Source organism: Galeopterus variegatus, unplaced genomic scaffold (genome assembly GCF_000696425.1).
Source record: "Galeopterus variegatus unplaced genomic scaffold, G_variegatus-3.0.2 Scaffold2101, whole genome shotgun sequence".
In the NCBI taxonomy this organism is placed as follows: domain Eukaryota; kingdom Metazoa; phylum Chordata; class Mammalia; order Dermoptera; family Cynocephalidae; genus Galeopterus; species Galeopterus variegatus.
The window spans coordinates 195,235-222,553 of NW_007728212.1; the positions used below are offsets into that span (position 1 = coordinate 195,235).

The window sequence follows — 27,319 nt, forward strand, 5'->3', positions numbered from 1 at the left end:
CTTGAGTCTTCTTGTCTCTCTGCTTCTCTCGCTCTCTCAATTAAAGATTAAGTGTCACTAAGAGTGGAAACTTAAAAACTCAGTGTCAACACTCAAAAGTCGTTTCCAGTACCCTCATAATGAGGTAGTGCTGCAAATCAGGAAACTCCTGTTTTATTTCTAGCCCTAATCTCTTAGTCATGATGTTGGCACAAGTTTAGGAGCACTTCCTGAGAGTTCTGAAACCTGCTTGTTTTTAAATCTAAGATGAACATTTATAAGCCAAGTTTCAGCCTTGAGGGCAACTTTTTTTTTTTTTTGAACGTTAATGAATTAGAATTGCTAAAGCAACACTATAATTAACTTGTAGAGTTAAAAATAATTGATTCGTGTATTTGAGTAGAATTATATCATACTTGTACAGGACAGTTTTATTCAAATAAACTTGGTATATCTTTCCTTAGGTACCTTTTGTTATGTAGGAAATGAAAAGGGAAGAGTAAGTGAGGTTGATAAGAAATAGAATCCAAAGTGTAAAACTGGTATGAGGGCAGTAGTCACTTGATATGTCTTAGGCCCATGACTGCCCCACCTTCCTAAAAATATTTATTGAACACATACTATGTCAGGCACTGTTCCAGGAACTTGAGACACAGCTGCAAACAAGGTAGAGAAAGTTCCCTGTGGAGCTGACATTCAGTGGAGTTGGAATCAGTAAATCAGTGTCCTGTTAGGTGCCAATAATTACAGTGAAGAAAATATGGTGCTTCATCAGTTGCCAATAATTACACTGAGCAAGTAACGCAAATGGGTAAAGAATGAGTGTATGAGAAGCATTTCAGAGAAGGTGCTCCAGGGCGTCTTATTTCTGAGTTGATATTTGATCAGGGACCTGATAAAGTGAGGGAAATTGAGCCCTGGGGGAAGGAGAGAGTTTTCCAGACAGAGGGACCAGAGGGAGGATCAGGATCAGCAAGGAGGACTGTGGGCCTGAATGAGTGAGATGGAGAGGAGGCAGGTGAAGCTGTGGAAGGCTTCATGGACTTTGAGGAGGAGACTACATCTTACTCAAGTGTGAGGAGGAGCCATTGGGGCTTTGTAAGAGCAACTTAATTTGTTATGAGATGGTCATTGGTTGCCTGTGGGGATGGATGCACATATCTGTGAATATACTAAATACATACTTTAAGTAGGTGAATTTTGTATGGCATGTGAATTGTATCTTAATAAAATGGTTAAGAAAAAAATCTCTGGTTGCTGTGTGAAGAACAGACTGAAGGAAATCAAGGTGAGAAGGAGGAAAGCCAGTAAAATAACAATTTCAGTAGCTGTGATGGTTAATTTTTTGTGTCAACTCAAATGGGCCATATAGTACCCAGATATTTGGTCAACCATTATTCTGGATGTGTTTGCAAGGGTGTTTTGGATAAGATTAACATGGAATTGGTAGACTGAGTAACAAAGATTGCTCTCTCTTATGTGGGTGGGCATCATCCGACAGGTGAAGACCTGAATAGAACAGAAAATGCTGGCCCTCCTGCTAGTTCCTACTAGGGAACTCTTCCTGCCTTACTGCCTGAGCTGGGATATTGTATTTTTCCTGCTTTCAGACTCAAACTGAAACATGGGCTGTTTTTGAGTCTGGAGCCTGCTGGCTTTCAGACTGGAACTCATAGCATTCCATTGGCTCTCCTAGTTCTCAGGCCTTCAGACTTAGAGTAGACTAGACCATCAGCTCTCCTGGGTCTCTAGCTTGCTGACTGCAGATCTTGGGACTCCCCAGCCTCTATAATTCCTTATAATAAATCTCTTCCTAAATATGTCTTGTTGGTCCTGTTTCTCTGGAGAACCTGAGTTATATAGTAGTCCAGGCAAGAGATATGGTGGCAATTGGTGAGGTGGTGAGAAATGGTCAGATTTTCCAAATGTTTTGATGGAAGAGTGTATAGGATTTGCTAATGGATTGAGAGAAGATTGAGGGTTTTTACATCAGTAGTTTAATAAGGTAATAGTTATGGGGGCAGAGGATTAGTGGGGGAAGGGGAGAATCAAGAGAGAACCCAGGGAAGATGAGGCAATTTGCAAAAGATTGTAGATTGGCAAAATGTCCAAACAAAGTAAGTAATGCACATTTTAGATGGTGTTCCCTGGCAGCATCATGGAAAAGATGGTTAAAGGGATAGCTTGTGATTACTTATCAAGAAACAAGGTACTCTCTAGAAGCCAGCCTTGTCCACCAGAAACAAAAGGCTCTAGAGCAACAGATCACTAGACTGGTCCCCAAGGGGAATGCAGGAGACCAGCCAGAGAAATGGCCTGCAGATGGGTTTTGTTTGGCTTACATTTTTGTTTTTAAAATTTGAGCCAACATTTATATACCCTGAGATTTTCCCTTTTTTCCTTTTTTTTTTTTTTTTGTCTTTTTCCGTGTCTGGCAATGGATCGCAACCCTCAGTGTCGCCCCCGTACCAGACCGGGACCAGCAACGGGATCGCAACCCTCGGCGCTGCTCCCGCGCCTCACTCAGCCAGTGAGCGGGAACCGGTCCGTATGTGGGATCCGAACCCTTGGCAGGAGCGCCGCCGCACTTCCCAAGCGGCGCACTATAGCAGTGCGCCACCGGGCCGGCCCATACCCTGAGATTTTTGATGGCTTTTCTTGATGAATCGGGCAACAATGAGTCTGCATGCCCCTAAATCAACCTTTATATGGTGTGTCCTGCAGATAGGATGGGAATCTCTGGTTTTCTTGGACTCTTGTTGTCTCCTTGACATTGTGCTCTTTATATTTGTTTATATTTTATTAGTTTATATTACCAGCCTTCACTTTTTAGGCATCTGTCTTAATTCCTGCAAAGTGTCTGTCATTAAGGCCTTGGTATTGGACCAGATAGTAGTGCCTGTAGGTAAAATCTTAAATAGTTGAGTAAAAATGATCAATTTTAAGGAGCCAAAATGTTTAAATCCATTGTAAACTTTGAGGTTTCTGGCTGTTTGCTTTAGGGTTTTGTACTTGCCCTGTTCACACTTAAAAAAACAAAAAAGGGATGAAAAAATTAGTCTAATTTGTAAATATTGAAACAATAAGGTATAGTGAATGTACTGGATATCAAAATCTGTAATTAAAAATGATCTAGATGGACCTGAGTCTCCAAAAGGATATTTGTCAGGAATAAAGTTCAACTGTATTTTAGTTTTTAAAAATCACAAGTCCAGGTGGTTTTATATTGTCTACACATTCAGTCATGCATTTTACACCTTTATTGATGGCACCTCACTAATAGGATCCCATGGTTTTCAATACAGATTTTCCTATATCCAACTTATTTTTCTTCTAAGTTGGATATTATTTTTGACTAGTCTATAGTCCATTAAAACCCACAGGTCATCTTCCTATGAACTATGATATCAGGGTCACCTGGGTATTACTGCTGTGCATAATCTCACTCAGCTGACAGTGTAACATAGATGCCACAGTAAAAAGTACCCACTGCCTGTAACAAGAGGTTATTTTCTGACCAGTTACTTATTTGTGAGAAAGTGCCCATCACGCATTATTTACTCATTAAACCCTCAGAATAACCCTGTTATCCTCATTTTATAAGATGAGCATTATTAGTAAGGCTTCGAGTGATAATTAACCATACCTGGAGTCCAGTATTAAGTTACAGATACTTCACTCTGAGAGGTCATAACCTGAAGGACCTTGTCTTTAAGGAGGCGTGGTAGTTGGAGTAGGTAGAATAATGATCTCCAAAGATGTTCATATTGTAATCCATGGAAACTGTGAATATGTTACCAGACAAGGGAGAATTAGGTTGCAGATGGAATTAAGGTTGCTAATCAGTTGAACTTGACCTGGACAGAGTATCTTGATGATCCAGGTGGGCCAAAGGTAATCACAAGTGTTCTTACATAAGAGGATGAGGGAGCAAGGAGAGAGAGAACCAGATAGATGGCAGTGTGAGAAAGACTGCCTGATACTGCTGGTTTTGAAGATGGAGGAATGGGGCCATGAGCTCCAGGGAATGCTGGGGGCCTCCAGAAGTGGGAAAAAGGCAAGGAAACGGATTCTCTCCTAGAACGTAGCAGAGAAAACTAACCTTCTCGACACCTTGATTTTGGACTTCTGGCCTCCAGAATTGTAAGATGATAAAATTGTGTTGTTTTCAGCTACTAAGTTGTGGCAACTTTTTATAGTATCAATAAGAAACTAATACAGTGTTTGAGAGCACAGATTCAAGAGTCAAACTGTTGGATTTGAATCCCAGCTCTACAACTTGATGTATGACCTTGGGCAAGTCACATAAGTTCATTAAATGTCAGTTTCCTCATGTGTAAAATGGAAACAAAAACACTTTATAAAGTTTTTTGGTGAGAATTCGAATAAGATAATTTGTATGAAGTACCTGGCACATGGTAAGAACTTAATGAATATTAACCTGGAAAAATTAGCCATTCAGTGGAGGGCCAGTTGGGATAATAGTAGAACTGAAAAATGTCACATGAGGCACAAGGGATGTTGGGAAACAAGGGCCATTTGAAGAGAGTTGTGAGGTTGGGGAACATGTAGAGTATACGAGGCAGGCGAGCTAAGTAGCTAAGGGGTGCTCATGTTGCAGAAAGATCATGTTTAGTTTGCATTATCAAATATGCAGATTCAGGATCAGTGTTTTCACAATTACAGTGAGAGAGTCTGGACTTTCTTGACATAGGAATGACTAAAAGTGAGCCAGCCTCATAAAGCAGTTAGTCCCTGGGGCTGGAAAAGTTTAACAAGGGCTGGTAATCCAGACACATTATCTATAAAAGTGATTCCCAAAGGGGGAGGAGGCTGCATTATAGGAGCTCCAGTTTGCAGCTGGCTGCAGGGTTTTTTACCACGTAGTTTTCCTTCGTTGTGTACTCTTTATTGCTTCATAAACTATGTGGGTTAGCATCATTATGATGTGTTTTTTTTTTTATTTAAAGCAATTATGTGTTTTACTTTGGAACACAGAACATGGATAATTTGAGGACAGAACTTCATAAACGTCTATTTCAGCACTTTAAAAAAATAAAGTAGACAAGTTTTAGAATTATTTCATTTTTGCTGTAAGGTTTCATTTGATGAATAATATGCAAGACTGTCACTTAATTCATGCTTGCAGTTGGACAAAGCCTGCTATTGCTTCTCCGTAGTTAGTTAATTGTAACTGGAGTTGAGCATTTCGATAACCAGAGCCCCCGTTCCCTTGACCTGCTGCTGCTGCTCTCACTTGCCAACTCTCAGCTTTGCCTCAGTTGGTCTGGTTTATCCTCCTGTTCTGCCAAGCAGTGCTGGCATAAAAGCAAATTGCCATGCTGCTGGCATTGTTATCATGCATAAAATCCTGGGCCCTCAGTGTCATTTTGCAATTACGATCATGTGTTGCATAATGACATTTTGGTCAGCGATGGACTGCATATACGACAGTGGTCAGAGCAATAGTCTATACCATATAGTCTAGGTGTGTAGTAGGCTTTACTATCTAGGTTCATGTAAGTACACTCTATGATGTTCACACAACGACAAAATTGCCTGGTGACACATTTCTCATAGCATTGCCCTGTTAAGCGACAGACACTATTATACTTTGAGCTTTCCTACTTGGTCCCTGTTCCTATTTTCATATATTACAAAACTTTATTGTTCTCCTTGTCCTCAATTCCTTTGCTGTCAGCAAATGACCAAGACTTTTTCTTTGTAGAGAAATAGGTACTCAAGGAAAATTTTTAAAAAATGGATGAAACCAGCTGCTTATTTTCCTCACAGATAACTATTGAAGTAGGATCTCAGATGTTCATTTGGTAAAGAGCTAAGGCTTCTTGTCCACAACCAGTCCTGATTTTTTTTGTGAGTGTGCCACCTTGGAACCAGCTCCTCCAAGCCCCAGGAGAGCCTTCGGACAACTGCAGTCCTGACTGACATCTCCACTATAACCTGATAAGAGACCTCCCAAGTCAGAACTATCCAGCTAAGGCCACTCCCAAATTCCTGACCTTGAGAAACTGTGAAATCATAAATATGTGTTGTTCTAAGTGGCTAAGTTTTGGGATAATTTGTTTTGCAGCAAAAGACAACTGATAAGAGGTACCACAGGGAACTAATACAAACCTGAGAATCTGTAAATTTTTATGTTTTTTCTCATCTTCCTCACGTTGAAAGTGTGGTACTGCTGTTCCTGATCATTAATCTCTCTAATTCACCTAGTGCCCTCCACCCCACACCTGTTATGACTGCTTTATAATTGATTTCAAGGCTACAGGTGGAGAGGAGGTTGGTGAGATTATGAAAATCTTAAGCCATCTACTTTTTCTCTTTATATAGTGTCTACCTTTATTCATAGTCGTAGAAAAATTTAAAACTAAAAGGAGCTATTAGATAAATTCAGGGTTCATTCCCCCTCTTCCCCCCCCCGCCTCAAAGAAGCCACTTTTGGTCCTGAAAGTATGGGGACTGCTGATATTTAGAGCAGGCTTTTGACATGAAGTATTGTATATAAGCTGGGATATGAGATACTTGTGTGATTGGTTGCTAGTTTCAAGTGAAAATGATTCCATTAAATGAAGACTAAATGCTTCCCTTTTAATATGTTGAGCTGGGTGTGGCTTCTTGATGTTTCAACAGACATGAACATTTTATTTTATGATTTTGTATATCCCCTCAGGCAACTCTCTGCCTGGGTCCTTTGAAATTGCAAAAAGTAAATTAACCAGTGGCTCAAGTCCAATAAGCATAATTTTGGTTACAACTCTGATCTTAGTACAACCCGTTCCTGCTGCATAGGTCATGTGTGACTTGTTTAAAAAGTTTTTCTGTTTTAAATGTAAGCATTGCTGAACTATTAAAAAGATATTCTGCTTCTTGGTTAAAATGAAGGCTTAATTTAAGACTAGAACTTTATCATATTAATTGTATTTAATTATATATTTTTTTGAACTTTGTCTCCAATTAAGTATAGTGACTTGAATTTTTAAGTATTTTTTTCCTAACACTTAGGTGGGTTTTAAGGAGTATGTGGCTTTATCTAAGCTTATCAACCTGTACATATTTGTCAACCAGATGAATGCCATTATAAAATATGTAAAGAATTGTTTTGGCTCCTAGTTCAATAAGTTTACTTTTTAGTTTAACTTTGTCGTAATATTTTATACTGCTTTAAACATTCAGAACCCCGTTGAATTGGTGGTGACGGTCTAGGAAGGCCCGGTAGCTGGCTTTGACCCACCCTGTCCTCTAGAAGGTTCTTGACTGCCATAGAGAAGAATTCAAGGACAGAGTCACAGTACAAAGTGAAAACAGGTTTAACGTAATGGTTAAGAAGTGTAGGCTTCACAGAGAAAGTGTGGCCTAACTCCAGAGACTGAGCAGAGCCTGCACCAAGTTTGATACAAAAGTGAGAAATGCATACCTAATGTTTAGTACAATGTGTAGGCTGGCTCAAGAGAGTGAGCAGCAGACCCTTAGAAATAAGCTTAACACAAAGGTAAAGTATACACACCCTCTCCCAGTGAGGTGCAAGTGGGCTCCAGGAAAACCAGCAATAACTGCAGCAAGTTTGATACAAAAATAAATATGCATTGATAGACAAAGAACAGGCTTGCTCCAGAGTGAACAGCAGCCTGCTAAAGGCAAGAGTGATAAAAAAAGAAAGAAATACACACCTCAGGTGAAGTATAGGCTGGCTGTAGAAGGAGTGAGCAGCCTTGCTTTCTACTGGGATTCAACTTTTATAGTTGTACTATCTAATACATATTCATACTACCTAATGAATATTTAAGAATGTCATTCCCAGTTATGCAACAGTCTTGCACATGCTCAGTTGGTCTCTTTATAGAGCCTGCTCATTGGTCGAATTCCAGCATACCCACTGGAAAACACCTACAATATTCAGTACTCTCCAGCCCCTCCCGCAGAACTTCATTCAAAGGATAAACTCCCTTCTACTGAGCATGCTTAACTACTAGGGTTATATAACCCTTCTCTACTGAGTATGCCCAGCCACTGGATTTGCATAAGTCAACTTCCTGAGGTCTCAATTTCTATTCCTTGGTGCCAAAAGTAGGTCCAACTTGCAACAGTAACTCTTCTCTAGGGGAAGGCCTGAGACCTTGGGAGTGGCCTGAAACCCAATGGTGTGTCCCCAAACCTGTACCCCTGCAAACTGAGCACCTCCTATCTCAGTGATGGTTTATTTTTCCCTTTTTTGATATGAGATTTGCTTCCTGCAGAGTTTATGGTACTGGTACACCAAATCATTTGTTCTTGTCTGCTTCTCAGAGGGCCAGTTTTAGAACCAGTAATTTGTATTATTGGTAAGTATAGATAGCATACTTTCTAGAATTATGTGAGTTTAACAACAAAATTATCACTTTTTGCTACTCTTGGAATTTTGCCAACAAATTATTTCTCCTTTTTCTACATAAAATCAAACTAAACACCTTTCATTGAACTGCTCAACTTTTGATTTATAAATGTTTTTAATCTTTGACATCTTCCTATTTAAAATGATTCATGGATTTCAGCTTTCAACTGGGTAGTTCAAACTGCCTTTTACTGATAGTACATGGGAATAGCCTGCCACCTCTATAAATAGTGGTTTTTTTAATGTTCCTTTTACCCTAGTGATCAGTGTTGCTTTTTTCTTACCACGCATTCTCTTGCACTTTCTCCAAATCCCCTCACACCCCAAAACCTCAAGCTGTTGAATTTAGCCATATTATCTTCCTTTGTTTCCTTTAAAAATCATTCCTGCCCATTTTGCCACATCACCCTGACTTCTCTTCCTGTGGAAATGAGCTTGTCAACGTGGGAAAATTGTGATTGCCTTTCTCCATGTGACAAGTTGTCTTTTGGTCTCTGAAAGTCAGCTCTTAGGGAGGGAGTTGAAGTTTCAGGGAAGCTCTCGGAGGCTCACAACACAGAGGTGGTGCTGCCAGCATGCTTAAGTGGATGGATGTGTGTCGGCATGTGGGAGGCCATTCCTTTACCTGACAACCCTAACAAAGCAAAGGCAAAGAGTCCACATGGGATCCTCACAAGCTCAACCCCATAAAGCATTTTCTTTTTTAAGAGTGGTAAAGATGAAGCCTAAGCTAATGCTGGAACCAAATGTGTGTGTCTGAAATGCAGCTGATGGTAAATAGGATATATTGTAGTCCATGTTTGTGTAGCAGTTTGTATTAATGAAAATCATTGGTTGTGAATGGAGGACTTTGGTTTTGAAATTAGATATGAGGGCAACCTTGCAGTTGGGGGATAGATTTTCATTTTTTGGAGGCAGCTTTTGAGGCAGGTGCAGGGAGTGAGTAATGTGCCACACCTAAACTGTGTGATTTAGCCAATGAACACTGGGCTTTTCCTTGATCCTATAGTATGGCTTCCCTGTCTGTCAACAGCCAGCTCAGCAACCAAACCCAGATTCCAGGTGTGGTATTCCAAAGTCGTTCTGTAATTTGTAATCATAGAAACAGAATGTTCCTCCTCTTATTTCTTCCCTGCCAACAGTTTCTGGGTGGTGAATGTCAGTAGCTAGAGTTATTTTTAAAAAGAAAAGAGGTGAGGCTTGTCGTGCGAAGCTGGGAAGAGGGTGTTTGTTTGCAGAGCAGAGCTGACATCAAAGTGTAGATTACTGCTCAGTGGCCAGGCACTTGTCCTATAACAGGTAATGTTTAACGTGCCAGTCACAAAGATCACAGAAACAGCATATGCCCGGGCACAAGATAGCATTACTGTTTATGCTCTGGAAGACTGAAAGAATATACATGCCCATGTTTTTTTCAAGTATATGTGTGCATTGGTCTTGCTGCTGCCTCTTTTGCTGACTGTAATTGGACTTTGAAGCTTGGAAGTTATATCATAAAAATTTTTAACCTTTGACTGAGAGAGAGCTCGGCTAAGCAATCACTTTCCACTTCTTTTCACAGGATAATATAAATGTTTTTTTGAAAGCTTGTGAACAGATTGGATTGAAAGAAGCCCAGCTTTTCCATCCTGGGGATCTACAGGATTTATCAAATCGAGTCACTGTCAAGTAAGTTTCACTGGTTTGTTACATATTTTTTTAAACTTAGGGCTTGTAGCCTAAGTGAAACAGAAATGCTGAGAGTTTATGATTACTGGAAAATCGTTCTTCTCTCTGTGTCTTTTTCTGTTCTAGTTCCAAAATAGACTATTAAAAAAATGGCTTGGGGGCTGTGAATGTTAAGCTGTCTGTAATTGATAACCTATTATGGTCTTACTGTAAATCTCTTTATTGACCGAAATGTTAGTTTATATTTTAATGCTTGTCCAACATGGTAGTGTTTGGTTGCTAATGGTGAGGATACTCAATATACTTACAAAGTGAATTTAGAGATTATATTATAGTTTACAGAGTAAAAAAAAATTGATTTTAAATAGATTTTTAAGATATTTGAAATTAAGATAATTGTTAACATAAAAATTAGAATATGATGATGATAAGAGACTTTCTTACTATTTAGGAGGCAGCAGTGTTTAAGACCAATGTGTATCACCAAGGACCTTGTCACTTGTGGCTGATTTTTTAAAATGAACTGTTCTTTTTACTCTTTTAATAGTGCATTAGATGAGAATGCGCGGATATATGGTGTAGGAGGAAAATGGTGTTCATGTGTGAGTATATGGTTTCAGGAAATCTGGTTTTAAGCTCTGGTGAGACTTTTTTTTCCATATAAATCAAATTTCCTTCCAGGAAATCAGTAATAAACTTGTGTTACCAGATAAATGTGACCAGAAAATTATTTAATTTTATAGTAATGAGTATGTCCTTATCACCATGGCTTTTAATCCTAATTGACATTTTTCCAGGGGAAAAAATAAACACCTTATTCTATCTACAGAAATAATGGAAAAATCAGTTTCTACCAGTTCAGAGAAAGATTTAGTTTACATATTTAATATCCTTATGTAATAGCTTTAATAATTATTTAAAAATTGACCATAAAATATTAAATATGGCCACTTTATTTTTTAAAGAAAAGTAACCATCTATATTTATCTTTCCTACTACACATGGTCTTCTAGCAGTACAATCTTAAAACCCAGGCAGAATTAGTTTTTGAATCTAACAGTATATATTAAATGAACAAACTGTTTTGAGCCTATATGCTTCTAGATCTGTTGAAGAAGCTTTTAAAACTCCACAACAATGATATTTACATGGCAGGATGAGTCCGTCTGCATTTCTGATTAATTGAAAGGTAGTTGAGAGATCCAAAATTTCATCGTCAAAACGAAATGTCTACTTCTGTAGTATATGAGGTCATGTTTAATTTCCATGAAAAATATATATGTGGATGAATTTGTTTTATTTCTCCTAAACAACATATTTTTAAGACATTGGATAGGCAAAGAAACTTTAGACTTTGAAAGTCTTCTTTTTCTTAAATTGTTGATGTCTATTAGAGTAAATATGCTCCCCTGCAAATCATATGGTTTTGAAACTGCACCCTGTACTTGAGTAGGCTACAGACTAGGCAAAACATGTTTGTTGGTTCCTAATTCCAGCAGTGCTATGCGCAAAGCTTGCTTGGATCCTGTTTTATGAGATGTTGGGTTTATAATGTTTAAGAAAAATCAGTGGCTGGGCTTAGCCTTCAGTGAAATTAAATTACTGACAAACTGAAACTGAGGCATGCAGTTACCGCTGTAGTAAGAGGTATGCAGAACAACTTGTTTCAGTGGAAACTGCCAGTCCGTCAAAGCAAGGTGTGCCTAAGTACCGGCGAGAGTACTTGAGTGACAACCTTGACTTTGCTTAAGAATGTTTCTCCTGATAATTCTGTGTTGTTGGACCAAAGAATAAAGGGGTTGACCCTGGGTCTACCACAGTGAGAGCATTGCGGTCTCCCAGGTGAGCCACAAGGAAGCTGGCAAATAACAACGTTAAAAATGTTTGGTCGCGCTCTGATGCACTGAGAGAGCACTTTTATTAAAGGAAGCAGGTTTGAAGGAAAGCAAATAATTGCATACTAAATAGTAATGCATTTTTTAGTTTTTGTTCTTCCTGTAGGTCAAAAATCTGGTCTTACCGTTATTGTAGGTTAAAAGTGTTGGTTCGATCAGTGGTTCTCAATTGGGGCCACTTTTGCCCCCAGGGAACATTTGGCCATGTCTGGAGACACTTTTGGTTGTCATATCTGGGGTCGGGCTGCTCCAGGCATCTAGTGAGTCAGGGGTGCTGCTAAATACACTTTAACGTGTAGGACAGCCCCTACAACAAAGAATTTTCCTACTCAAAATATTAATAGAGCTGGGGTTGAGAAACTCTGGCTTAGACTTAGAATTCCTTACTTAATCTCTCTCTGCTAGCAAAATAGTCATGTGGAAACAAAGGATACTGACACGTTTAATGCTTTGCCAAAAGGTAACTTTTTATTTACTGACCTATAATTTATGCATTTTCGTGTTAGTATGTTTATTGCCTATTTAAATGGAAAGACTCATTGTAATTTGTTTGAGTGCAGTAATGTGTGTTAGTACTTTGAGATTATTTTGTTCATCTGTATACATTAAATTTAGAAGAAATGTGGCAAACTTCTTGATTACTTTGTGTTTTATTATAACTCAACTGCTCAGACTGAATCTAACTGTGGATAGACCTATCATTGGCCTTGTTGAAAGCACAATCTAAGTGTGACTTACTGAGAGCACATAGGAAAGGACAGCTGATATCCTGCATGTTGGTGAATGTGAGGTGCTTTTTGTTAATGGACAGCAGTGATAAATATATAGTTGGCATATGGAGCCTGGGAGAGTCGTGTTGAGAATGAAATGCTTCCGCAGGAGCAGAAACTGTTAAAGAGCATTTGGTATTGAATAATTTCAATAATGTAGACCCTAACTATAGCTGTCTTTTAACTATTTTCCAGTAATTTGAGATTTACAATTTAATTCGCATAATTTTTCTCTAGTCAAACAGAACTAGAGTACTCTTTATATTTCTGTAATTATGCACATTAATATGTATTCTAATTTTCTAACTGAATTATTTTACTTTGCAGGAAGTAGTAGTTTGAATTTTTCCAAGTATGTTTGAATTATTTCATTTATTTGGAGAGTTCATATATACAAGAGTCAGTTGATACTTTTGATACCTTTGACTTAATTGCTAGGATCCATCTTTACCTTTTTTCTTTCCAAAAGGCTAATAAGCAAACTGATGATTTAGTCTTTATGAATGGTAGATTGAGGTCTACATCAATCTGAGGCCATGAAACTTGCTTCTGTTTCAATGAATAATTACATCATTATTATTAACCATTTACTAAATATTCATAGTGAGCTTAGAAATACATACAATCCACAGAGAGGAGGTTGTGTGACTCCTGCAGAGCTATGTGTGCAAGGCCTGCAGGAGAGCAAATACAGTGACCACACCCGCATGCCACAGCACACTGGAGAGCTCCTATGGCAAGTGTCATGGGCTTTGTGGTGGCCTCTGATCATTGAAGAGAGGCACAGAGCAATTGCTTGTAAAGCAACTCAACAGAGTAGCCCAGAGGTCCTGTACTGGAGAACTCGAATTGCAGAAGGTAGGGTTTAATGTTACAGGTTTTAATTTTATATGTCTAGCAATTTGACTCAGATACTAAGTTCTGTATTTAAATCTTTGCTGTAACCAACTTATATGTCAAAAATTTTAAGCTGAGAATTTGAACAGATTGTAAACATGTTTCTTCTTTCCTCCCCCTTACCATTGCAATCCAGTTTTTAACACTTTTTCAGATACATTCTGTTCATAATATAATTACAGTATGCCAGTGATTTTGAATACAATATTTCACAGTCATGAAAAGGAATTATTTTCTTTTATAGAATTACTCTATTGTTATTTATAGTATTAATATTTTAGGTATAAAATATGACTTAATAAACATTGATATTGACTGAGGTTTTTTTAATATGTTAAAGTGAGGGTACAGAAATCAAGAATCTGTTATTTTTACACATGTTAGTTGCCAAAGGAACAGTAGTTAGAAGCAAAATTAGTGTTAACATATTTCCATCATGAAAATAAAGAAGACTCAGAATGATATTTTGAGGATGTAACTGTTCTCTAAAACTTTAAAAGGGTGCTTGATTCTGTGGCAGTATCAGAAAGTCATTTCTTCGGAATCAAGTTCCCAGATGGCACCCTGTTTTAACAGTCTGCCAAGTTGTGCTTGATGTATGTATGTGTATGTGCGTATTTATTTAAGGTTTGTTCACGTAAGTAAAAACATACCTACTTTGAATTATTTAATTTCCACCTTTTTCAGATTTAAACCTGGTTTTATATCTTCTTTTTGTTGTTGTTGCAAGCATGTGTCTTTCAAATGAATTTTCCTACATGTTAATCTTAAAAAAAAAAAAAAAAAAAAAAAAAAAAAGCAAGCTTAATATCTAAACTTGGATCTGCAACTTGAGCCTGGTGACTTTCACCTGTCAATTCATGTTACTATTTTAAAATGTTTCCTTTCTACCAATTTATTAGGAGAGAATAAAACAAAAAGGGAGTTTATTGGACTGTGCACTTCTCTATCCCATTGGATTCTCTGGTGTTAGGTCCTTACTGAAAGGGGGACATTAATTCTTCTGAGTTGCTGGGGCTGTGTTTAAGGCCAGCAGCAAAAATGTATGGTCAAATTTGAATATCTAAGAGTCCTAACTGCAGATACAGGTTGTGGGAGATGAGGCAAGTCTGATGCTGGGACATACCATAGAATAATTGAAGTTTTATCTGTATCTGTTTCTCTCCATTTCTAGTTCTTAATATATTTCTCAGATACACAAGTTTCTTGTGCCAACTCTCTTTCCTTAGCTCTTCACTCCCTCAAATTCACAAAAGCCATGGGGCCTGAATCTGTCTTTGCCTGCTGGGTGGGACTTGATCCTGTGGATTTTTCTGGCCAGGGTCTTTATCTCAAAAAGTAACCTAGTCAGATTATTATTTATTGCTCCGAAGAGTTTCACTTGGTGCCTCATATGTTTAGCAGTTGACACAAGTCACTTCTTGCGAGGGTGACAGAGTGTGTGTCCCTTGACCAGATAGGATTTGTTTTATAACAAGGCCCTTCAAAGGGTGAAACCAAAGAGATGGATATTTTTGTTGAAGAGATTCTTCTGTCTTTCAAATTATTGTCTGTAGGGCTGCCTTTGTTGAAAGAATCCATCTTTTAAAATCACATGCCCTGTAATATGTGTAGTCCCCTCAGCTATTTTTGAAAATGTGTGCTTCACCAGTAACTAGAAGTATTAAGATTTGTTTTTCTCTGAGTTTCATGTTCTATTCCAGCCTGATTTAACTGATCATTTGTGTGAGGGCATAGATGTTGGGGGGTGGTGGTGGTGGTGTATGCTTAAATCTATTTCCAGAGTTATGGAGTAGAAAACAGCGCTTAATCCAGTAAGAGGAAGGTTTGGTTTTAGACAAGTCCTTCACTTGTTTGCACATAACAAGCATTGATTCAGCATCTTCTATGTGGTATGTACTTAAACAGACATAGAAAGATGGAGACCTGCCCTCAGTGGGGTTCACATTGTAATTGGGGAGATGTCCCCCTAAATCAAAGCTAGAATACATGTGTAGAGATAACACACAGGGTTCTCTGGGAATATAGAGATACATTGTTTCAACATTTTAGTCAGGAAACTGCTAATTGGAAGTGATAAGGTTTCTCATCTGGGCTTTAAAAGCACTTGTTTGATCTATGTCTAATTTTTCCCCAACACTTGAAACTATTTGAGGGCAGGGAGCATGTATTCTTTTTTATCTGCTTTGTTTCTGACACTGTAGGTGTTAAATGTTATTTAAGAATTGGATTTTAATTATGAAGACTTCCTGAATATTTTAAAACCAGGCTTTGAATATAGGGAGAAACTGATTTCTTTTTTCTTTGCCAGTTCTTCCTGTTTTTATTTTCGTCATTTAAATGCAAAGCAGATCTCACAAAGCAGTCATCGAACTTTTGGTGTCAGATGCTGTTCACTTTTCTTTCTTTTTTTTTTTTTTTTTCCCTTTTTGTCTTTTTTCGTGACCGGTAACGGGATCGCAACCCTCAGTGTCGCAGTGCCGTGCTCAACCAGTGAGCGGACCGGTCTCTATATGGGATCCGAACCCTCAGCGGGAGCACCGATGCGCTCCCAAGCGCTGCACTCTACAGAGTGCGCCACTGGGCCGGCCCTGCTGTTCACTTTTCATATTAGAATAATGATATGGCACATTACACTGTAATCTAACACTTGTACAGCTTAAAAGCAGTGTGTGTGTGTTTCCTCTCCATGTGTGAATAATAAACTAATATTGGAATTTTGGACCATGTACCTTTCAAAGTAGTTGGTGGAAGTTTTAATAAATCCTTATGCTGTTGTGCAAATGATAAATACTAATAAAATTTAACTGACATTTGAAGGAGGTTTATATTTATATGAAGTGTTAGAAACATTTTAATGTCTTCATATTATGATTACCCATCATTTTCATTCTGTGAAATAAATCTAAAATGTAAGCTTAAGACATTTGGGTGGAGAATGTGGTGGTTATATAGATAGCTGGAGTATCTTGTAGAAGCTCAAGGGTAAGGAATAGACATTTTTAAAAGCAGGAACCCATAGTGGAGGCAATTTCTTAATGAGAAGTCATTAATATTATTTTAGTAAGAAATTTTACCAACAAGCTTACGCTAAACCTTACTCCTTTCAAAGTCAAGCTACTTGCCTTGGTACCTCTTTCCCTGGTCTAGCATCAAACACCAAATCTACCTCCTCCCCCCACAAAAAGTCAGATTAACTTTGGCTTTGGCATAATTAAAAAACCATTTGAAAAATGTGAAAACAAAGGAACTTGAAGACTTTTTAATAGTTCATTTGAACTGTTTATACTAAACTCCAGGCTGAGTTTCAGTCACTTTCCCCCAGGATGGAATAAGAGCATTCAGTTGTTAATTGTGAATAGAATCATCTTGGGTGAGAGCAGTGATTTTATTGTCCTCTGACATGGGATTAAGTACGTCACTTGGTGGCCAAATGACCTTAGGTTACTTTTCCTCCTGTGATGGATTTACTTCTCTGTGGGTTTAATTTTATGGCAAATGATTATTGCTTGCTTGCTCTGTGTTAAGCAGTGTGCTAAGCCCTGGAAATGTATTAGTATATGAGACATATAATTGCTGTTCACTTGGAACTTAGCAAATAATGCCATTTGGCTGATACCCCTACCTCACAAAGATGTTGTAATGATTAAATGAAGTCAGGTACATAAAGTGTTTCAAAAAATGGTATTGAGTTATCATGATGATCATCCTCATAATTTGGCTTTTCTTTTTTGACCCTATGAAGATATGCATCCCCTCTAGGAAAACATGGAGGAAAAGTCTGGTCTCTGGTTACTTAAATTGTAATTATAAACAGTAGACTCTTTATTTTTGAGGGTTTAGACTTAGCCCTTCTCTACATTGGGAGCAGATATTAAAACATGTGTTTTTCTGATATTTATGTTTAGTCAACTTTTCATTATTAATTTTATTAGAATTAGCAAAGCTGGAAACTAGAAAATAGCCAAGTTACTTGCTTTTTCTCCTGTGTATATGGGACCAATATGATTTTATTGATTTTCTGAGACCCAATTTTTTTCCTGTATTTTCTTAAATACTGTAAATATTTTAACTTGGTTTGGATTGTTTTTTTATTTTATTTTTATTTTTATTGAATCATTGATTCTACATATTTTTTGGATTCAATGTTGATATCTGCTGATCAAATCAATATTACTAGTATGTATCTTGTTACATATTGTACTTATTCTTTATGCCCCTTGTCCAGCTCTCCCTTTCCACCTTCCCTCCCTCCGCCTACCACTGATAACCCTAGACTTCTTCTCTCCTTCTGAAAGAATAATGGATACTCTGTTGATTTGTTGCCTAGATGATCTGTTCCGCCTTGGCCGTACAGCAGTTTCCCTTTTTGTCTTTTTTCGTGACCGGTAACGGGATCTCCCTTTCCACCTTCCCTCCCTCCGCCTACCACTGATAACCCTAGACTTCTTCTCTCCTTCTGAAAGAATAATGGATACTCTGTTGATTTGTTGCCTAGATGATCTGTCCAATGCTGAGAGGTATGTTCAGGTCCCCCAATACTATCATAGAGCAGATGCTTATTCTGTCACTCTGGAATGAGCTTTGTGGAGAGAGACATCCTCTTCTTACTTTGGTCTCTGCTGGTGACTCTTGTGTCAATCCACTCCAGTGGCTGGTGGACCGTCTGCATGATGGTTGTGACGTCTAGCCACTTTCACGGCAGCCGTGGTTACTGTGGTGGGCCACCCACATGAAGGTGATGTTTTTGGCATGATCCTCGGCACTGGTAGTGTGCCTGGTTGTGGGGGGTGTCTGGTCCCTGGCTCAATGCCTTGGGTCCCCAGGTTGGCCCCGAGGTGCTGGGGTGTGCCTGGTTGTGGGCAGGGGTTCTGTTCCCGGCTCCATGCCTCGCATCCTCTGGTGGGCCCGGAGGCACTGGTGGTGTGCCTGGGCTGGAACTAATTTTTTGTCCTTTTCTTACTCCTAAAACGGGAGAACTTTCTGTGGGACCAGCACTTGAGCTGTGTAGCTGAGCTAAATTGCTGCTTTGCTGCTGTTCCTCTAGGGAAGGCTTTTTGTGCAGCTCAAGGTTTAATGGTTGACCTTATACTTAATGGTACTTCTGGCTCTCCAGAGACACAGTGCACCTGGGTTATGTAGAAACTCTGATCTGGGCTTGAGTCTTTTCATCAAACTGCACCCCATGCAATTCTGCATTCCTGACTTGTCTCCTCTGTGTGGTCCTGCGCTGATTGAGGGGCAGATCAGCTGTTCTTGTTGTGTCCTATTGTTCTCCCAGTGGGCCTGTCTACCCAGCCACCCATGCACCAAACAGTTCCCATGGGATGGGCCCTGTGCCCGTCCCTTGCAATGACTCACTGGCCTCTGAATGGCTCCCCTTTTTCAGCTGTTGTGGCTCCTTGCTCCTGCATGGGTCCACAGGAACCCTATTAGTGGTTTTGCTGTCCTAGGGGCCACCAAGGCCCTCTTCTCCTCTGCCACCTTCAAGCAACTCCATACAAAGGGCATAGCTGCGGCTTTTGCCGGCTTCTGCTCTGTGTGCTCAGCAGCTCCAGCCTTAAAGTGGCCGTGGCCCAAAATGCTCCGAGCAGTTTTTTCTTTCTCTCATTGTGGCTTTTCCCCCTTCATGCACTCCATAGGTCTCTCCTCCTCTTCCCCTGAGCTCCAGCAGCCCCAGCTTGACTGTTGTCACGTTTTTATAGTTGTAAATTCATTGATTTGTGGGAGAGGGCAAACCAGAAAAGCACTTTCATAAGTCCATTCTAGTTAGTCTACAATACAAACCCAAATTCATAGCTTTATGTTGTTTATTGGTTTATTTTTCCTGTTGCCCCATTTTCTCCTTCTTTTCTGTAAAAAGTGTCTTTTTTGTCACAATGACTTTATTCTTTAGGTAGACAAGATTAGAAGCTTTCATCTAAAAAGTTTTTGTGTGGCTTATGAATTTTTTTCTTTTGGGGGAAGGTGTTCATAATCTTATTGTTACTGAACTCATATGTACACTGCAGCCATGTTTTCTGCTGAAAGAAAACTTAGCTGCTGCTTTTGGAAGTCTCCCGTTTGTCTTGTCCACCAATAAACTACTATACTAACAACATAAAGTCTTGATTGTACTATTGGAAATATTTGTGTTTTACCCTAGGCATTAAGAAATTATTAATACAAAGGGCAACTTTTTGGCATTTATTAGTTCCAGTTTTACTTGTATACAATTAAAAAGTCAAATTAGGAAGTATGAGGGTACTTCAAAAAGTTCATGGAAAGATTTGTATTATCTTTCAGTTCTATTTTTCCATGAACTTTTTGAAGTACCCTCATATACTTTTATGTTTTGACATAACATAACTTAATTTTTTTTCTTTTAAAAAGTATAACCTGAATATCAGAAATGTTAAATAGAATAGGCATAAATATTGTTTATTGGCTGTTTATTGTTTCTTTTTAAGAGTTCAGGTTAAAGGAGCACTTATGTTTTTGGGAGTAATTGCCCTGATATAATTTCTGTTATGCTGAGCAGAAATCCTTGGTGGATTTGGTTGCTGATCTGACTTATCCCTCACTTCTCAGAGACATGCGCCTGTTGGAGCACCTCTGCTAGACTGAGAGGCAGGGTTGTGTGTCATCACTTTACTCCTGAAGAGCTTAGCACTATTGCTTCAGAAACCACTCATCAAATATGCATGGTAAACCTAAGAAACATGTTCCAAAAGTGTTGCTGAAAAACTTTTAATTTTAAGCATAGTATACTTGCTGTATAAATCTAAGTAACTTACATTAACATTCTTATATGTAAATGACAGATATAATTTTTATTGTGTAATAAGATGTCATTTAAAAAGTAGGCTAAAAACATACTTTGAATCAACATAAGCCATTTTTCTTCTTATTTTTCAAATAAGCCATTTTTTCTTAAGCTAAAGGAAAAGGTGGGAATCTAGTTGGGCTGGGAGAAGTACATGCTTTGAATTAAGCTGTGTCTGCATTAACCACTGTCAGTTTAACAAGGGTTTGCTCTGAGTGCTTTGAGTAATGTGGGGGAGAAAGCCCTACGTAAATATCAAGTATCACTATTATTACTACATTTTACTATTTTGTTACATTATAATAATATCGATAACTCCCAGACATTTTTGGAAATGCCTTTGTTCTGTATTTTTTCTTTTTTTTAATTTGCTGGGATTTGGGAATAATCTTCAAAGGAATCAGTGCATCTTGGTAAAAAAAAAAATTAGTCTTGACATGTTATTAGACTTCTTTAGGCTTAATATGGAGAAGGAAATATCTCTAATAGGTAGTTATTGGTTATCTCATGCTCGATTTTGTGTCATAGTGTTTTCACCTGTGAAATGCCCAAGAATAGAGCATGTGCACATTTATTAAATAAGAACATATATGAAAACTTCTGAGGTCTCAAAGAGTGAGGTACCATATGCTGAGAGTCCCTAGATCCTTGTTTGTTTTGATGATGAATTCATTTCCAAAGGGGCTTGATCTATGTCTTGGAGGAGAAATAGGAGTATATTTTCATTAAGTATAGGTGTCCAGAGCATGCTGAGTCCCAGCTTATTAAGAAATAGAGCTCCATGTTCTTTATTTCTATATTTTCCATTTTCTTTTCCATACTATTTATAAGAAAGAGGCAAAAAAGGCCTCTTTATTAAAACTCTGACATCCGTTGTTGGAAGCCATGGGCTGCTGGGGCGTAAGACTATCTCCAGGGGAGATAGAAGCAGCACTGCCCTGATGGGCTGACAGGGAGGCGGGAGAGTGGGTGAATCCTCCCATCTGTGGACCTTTTGTCTTGTGCCTTGTCAACAACATCCATTATGTATTTAGTATTCACTGTGTACAGATCCTGAATCCTATGGGTACATAAGAGAGACGAGACCTACTCTTTTCCTGCCTTGATTTATTTTTATATTTTTATGTATTTTTTTTGTTTTGCAGCTAGCCAGTTAAAGGATTGAAGCCTGGACCTTTGTGTTATCAGCACCATGTTCTAACCAACTGAGCTAACTGGCCAGTACTCTACCCTGATCTTAAAACCAAAAGTGGAGAAGAGGAAAAACATTCTTAAGTTTTAATTTTTGCTTTTTGTTCTTAAGGAGCATTGAAATGATTTACAGTTTATAGCTCTAAGGGAATGCTGGATTTGGAGTAATGATAGCCATGATGTTAGGAAATCACTCCATTAGATGGTCCAGCATATCTTAGAAATGTTATTCAGTTAGGTTCACACAAACTGGACAAGAGCTATTGGGCACTGTCAGGTGTTTTACCCAAGTTATTTCTGAACTAGTAACAGCCCAGCCAAGTATTTTCCTTTTGCTTCAGATGCCTGGAGTGAAACGAGGCAGAGAGCAACTTGTTTAGCCATATGACCTTGGGCAAGGAGTGAAGCGAGGATTTTAATTTGGGGGTATTTTTGTCTGCAAAGCTTGTGCTCCTTACACTGTGTTGTCTAAACGGACTTAAACAGCTTTTAAAAGTTTGTTGGTATTCTTTTTAGTGCTATGTGACTAAAATTGTCATAGGTTGCTTTTTAAAAACCAAGCCGGCTATACCCAAAGTAGATTTGTATACATGATTGATACTGCCTCATTTGATACACAGCAAGTATGTTTGCATTATGATTTAAAATTTTTTTCCTACTTTGTGAGCTGAGTGACTTCAAGAGGATATATTACAATATGCCATTAAGTCTGAGATCATTGATTTTAAGGCCTCCTAATTTTAGGAATGTTAAATGAGAACATGTGTGTCTTAAAATAGAAGAAATATGGTACAAATGTATCCTTTAATACTGGCTAGTTGAGAAATAATGGAGTACAGTATTTGGATTTTATTGATCCATTTGTGCACATAAATGCCTTTATAGGATTTATGACTTTCATGCAGATATTTCTGAATGTTCAGTTTTGTTTGCCATGGTAATGGAACATTTCTTTTAAAGGTTGAGGATTGTAAAACCTTAGTAATCTAAATTGCTTGGGATCATACTATCATACTTTGACCTTTATAGCACTGGCACAGAAGTTGTCTTTAAAACTAGAACTGGTAAAAGCATTTAATTTAGAATAATATCTTGTTTACCAGTTTTTGATGCTCTATTTTACTTAATCTTGTTAAAACCAGACTCCCTCCTCCAAACATTTTTGGCTAAGAATAAGTGGTCTTTAAAAAGGAAAACATAACATGGGATATTATTTTTGTTATAGCTTATTTCATTGTATATTAAGTTTATATAAAGCCTTACTGATTAATAATTTGAAGTTCTGTTCTAAAGCCCAAACTGTAAGTAAAAAGGTAAATTATAGTCATGTTACCTGTTCTATTGGATTAAAGAAGAAAAATTACTATGGTACATTGTCCCAAGTCCTGCTATCAGTGTGGACATTGGAGGGTTTGAAATAGGTGATAAGAACGGAACATCAAGTGTAACAATAAATAGCACAGTCTAATTCCAGTAAGATGAAACTCCCCTCTGGTTGCAGAAAAAAGAGTGGGGGGTCAGATAGTGACTCAGAAAAGCAAAGTTCAAGAAATGACTCAAACACAGAAATACTTTAAGAATTCCTTTACTGGGATTTACAATAAATGGGGTGGCCATTTCCTCTTTAACCAAACTTTAGAAATTATTTCTAAATGATATTCTTTAGTAGGAAGAAATATTTATTAAGCTTTCATATTGTGAATGTGATTTTAGGTTACTGAAGACATGTGGAACTAAAGTAGGCCGAGGTAGGAATATAGCAGAAGAATACAAACAAGGACAATTCTCCTTTAAATAACTTGTGGATGGGTTAGATGTGATAATAAAAAACACTTGAATTTTAAGCTTATTAAATATGTAAGGGAAGGAAAAATACTGCTTTTGAGAGTGAGTAGAGGAGAATGGAAAGAAAGCAAGGTTTGAATGTTTTGCTCAATGCCTCGTGTAATCTTATAACTGCTTTGTAAGATAGGGTGGTTGCCTGTGTTTACAGCCTGTGTTTATAGCGATGGAAATGGAGACTGAGAGGCTTGTTGGCTTGCTCAAGGTCACATGCTTATTAAATGGTACAAGTGGAAACCCTCCGTATGACTCTAAACCCAGGGCTCTTTCTGTTGTAAAAGTCTAACTCTAAGTGTGTCTAAATGAAATATATGAAGATTGAATGAAGGAATTTTTAAAAATGTATTAATGTGTATCTATCAGAAATGAGGTCCATGGGCCGGCCAAGTGGCGCACTGGATAGTGCACCGCTTGGGAAGTGCGGCGGCGCTCCCGCCCGAGGGTTCGGATCCCACATACAGACCGGTTCCCGCTCACTGGCTGAGCGAGGTGCAGGAGCAATGCCGAGGGTTGCAATCCCGTTGCCGGTCCCCGGTCCGGTACGGGGGCAACACTGAGGGTTGCGATCCGTTGCCGGACACGGAAAAAAAAAAAAAAAAAAAAGAAAGAAATGAGGTCCATGAAGCTGGTTGGTTAGAAAGGAAGTTCTGGAGATATGGAGGAGTGTGTAATAGTTAGAAGCTATGGGTGAGAAGTTACCCAGATGTTATTGAGAGTTAGAGTACTTTAGACAAGTGCTTCTCAAACTTCAGTGTGCATCTAAAACAACTAGAGATCTTGTTCAAATGCAGACTCTTATTCTTCAGGTCTGAGGCAGGGTAGGTATTTTTATCAAATTCTCAGGTCTTGCCCATGAAGACCCCACTGTGAGTAACTGGGACATAGACAATAAATGATGTGGGTCACATACTGGAGTGAGGGTTTGATGAAGGTATTGGGAGTGTAAGACTTGAGTGTGGATCTAAAGGATGAGTAGGATTTGAGTGAGAAGTAGGAGAGTGCTGCAAGATTGGTGCATCCAGAGGCACAGAAGCGAGAAGTCCAAATCAAATATCTTACAGAATCTTCTAGATGAAAAGCAGTGAATAAAGATGAGTTAAATAAGGTCTCCACACTTGAGGCTTACATTGAAGCTTAAGGCATGAGTCTCTAGCATGTTTGGAAGATTGCAGGCAAGATGACAGGTAGGTTGGGACAAGCTTGAGTGGTACCTCAAGTATCCTGGCTAGAGTGTTTAAACTTTATCTCATAGGTAGCGGGATTTTTACCAAAAGCTTTCGAGCATAAGGTTAAAATGTTTAAATCAGAGACTTAGAAATGTGGGGCAGTAATAAACATGGGAGTACAGGTATCCTGTTGACATGATGATTTCCATTCCTTTGGGTATATACCCAGAAGTGGAATAGCTGGATCATATGGTAGATCTCTCTGTAGTTGTTTGAGGAGGCCTCATACCATTTTCCGTAATGTCTGTACCATTTTACAGTCCCACCAACAGTGTAGGAGGGTTCCCTTTCTCTGCATCCTTGCCACCATTTGTTGTTCTGTCTTTTTAATAATAGCCAGCCTAACTGGAGTGAGATGATATCTCAGTGTGGTTTTGATTCACATTTCTTGGGTGCTGAGTGATGTTGAGCATTTTTTCATGTGTCTGTTGCTATTCTTATATCTTCCTTTGAGAAATGCAAATACCTATCATTGGATGAGCGATAAGGAAAATGTTGTATATGTACACAATGGAATAATACTCTGCTATAAAAAAGAATGAAATTCTGCCATTCGCAGCAACATGAATGAACTTAGAGAAAATTATGTTAAGTGAAATAAGCCAGACACAGAAAGAGAAATACTGCATATTCTCACTTATTATAGTTGGGAGCTAGTAAAAACAAATAAATAAACCACCAACAAAAAAGATACAATAATCACAATGATTCATTGAACTTTTTAAGAGAACCAAACTGATGTTGCTGGTGGTGTAAAGGGAGAGAGGGAGAGAAGGAGGGGGGAAAGGGCCACAAAAATCGATTACTTTGTGTAATAATAAATAAAAAAATTTAAAAAATTCATATTAATGGAATCATAAAAAAATAAAAAAAAGAAATATGGGTACTTAAGTAATACATAAAATTGATTAAAAGAGAACTAGCCTGGAGTCTGGGAGAGAGGTAAGGAAGTTGTTGCCATGGGTGGGTGTTGTGGTAAGAATGCCAACTGCTGAAAGCAGTGAAAATGTAAATGAAGAGACAGATACCAAAGATATTTGAAGTAAAACATGACAGGGATTGGTTAGCATGGAGGAGCAAGAGTCAGCTTTTGAGTTCTGCAACCATTAGCAGAAACAAGAAAGGCAGCTGATTTGGAGGCAATTTGGAAATTAAGTTTTTAACACATTGTGTTGGATGTGACAGTAGAACAATCAAATGGAAATGCAGGAGTTGTCAATATCTTTGAGCAGAAATCATGGCTGGCTTTTTAGATTTGGGAGTCTTCTATGAAGAGGTAATAGTCATTTGTAGGAAAACAAAGTCCAGCTCTGAGAAAGTGAGGGTGGAAATAAAAGTATTCCTTCATTCTTTTTTTTTAATCCTTTTTTTTGTTTTTGTTTTTTTGTTTTTTTGGTGGCTGGTCAGTACGGGAATCTGACCTTGACCTTGGTGTTATCAGCACCAAGCTCTGATCCAGTAAGCTAACAGGCCAGTCCTATTCCATTTTTTAAATAAGCATTTCCTTGCATTACATTTGCTTTCATGCCTATACTTTCTTGCCAGTGCAAAATGATAACCATTGACTCCAAAACAAAGCCATACATTTGTCTGTGCCGTTTTCTTTTCCAGGAGACCCTTCTCTTCCACCTTTACCATTTGTTTAAAATTTTTTTTCCAGCTTTTTTATGGTATAATTTACATACAATAAAATTCCATCTGCTTTGTGTCCACTTTGAATTTTGGTAATTAAATATGGTTGTGTAACCATTACCATAATCAAGATATAGAACCCTAGAAACTTTCCTCTTGGCCCTTAGCAATCAAACCCCTCACCTAATCTCTAGTCACAGTGCTTTTGGTGACTATAGTATTGCCATTTCTAGAATATCTTATAAATGGAACATATAGTATGTAGTCTTTTATGTTTGGCCACTTTCCATTTGCATATTGGTTTTAAGATTCATGCATGTTGTGCAGTGCTTTATCACTGAGTAGTGTTTCCTATGTGGATATGCCAAAGTTTGTTTATTCATTCATCAGTTGATGGACATCTGTGTTTCTAAGTTTTGTCTGTCATGAATAATGCTATTATAAACATTCACAATGAATTCTTCATATGGGCAAGTTTTCATTTCTCTTAGGTAAGTAATTAGGGATGGTATTGATGGATCATATGGGAAATGTATGATTGGCTTTATAGGAAACTGCCACACTGTCTTCCAGAGTGGCTGTACCATTTTGCCTTCCCATCTGTGATATATGAGAATACCAGTTGCTCTACATTCACCCCAACATTTAATATTATCAGTCTGTTGAACTTCAATCATTTTACTGAGTGTGCAGTGGTATTTCACTATGATTTTAGTTTACATTTTCCTCATGACTATTGATATTGAGCATCTTTCCATGTATGTCTCAGCCATTTATGTATATTCTTTTCTGAAGAGTCTTTTCAAATCTTTGCCCACTTCTTAAAATTGAGTTGTTTTCATCTCACTGAGTTGTGAAAGTTCTTTTTATAATCTGGTTAGCAGCCCTTTGTCATATGATATGTTTATCAAATACGTTCTCCCAATCTGCTGCTTGCCTTTTTGTTTCACAGTTTCTAAACTATGTCTTTTGAAGAGCAAAAGATTTTAATTTTGATGAAATTACCATTTCATTGATTTTTTTAAGTT

The 27,319-nt window shown here is 38.1% G+C and overlaps 1 protein-coding gene across 1 annotated transcript in view; it reads left to right on the plus strand.

The window, feature by feature from the left end:
- Positions 1-27,319, plus strand: part of LMO7 (LIM domain 7) — a 208,288-nt gene that overhangs the window by 95,821 nt on the left and 85,148 nt on the right. The window contains exon 4 of the mRNA XM_008580452.1: positions 9,927-10,033. Coding sequence (XP_008578674.1) covers positions 9,927-10,033 — 107 coding nt within the window. The remainder of the gene's footprint in view (positions 1-9,926; positions 10,034-27,319) is intronic.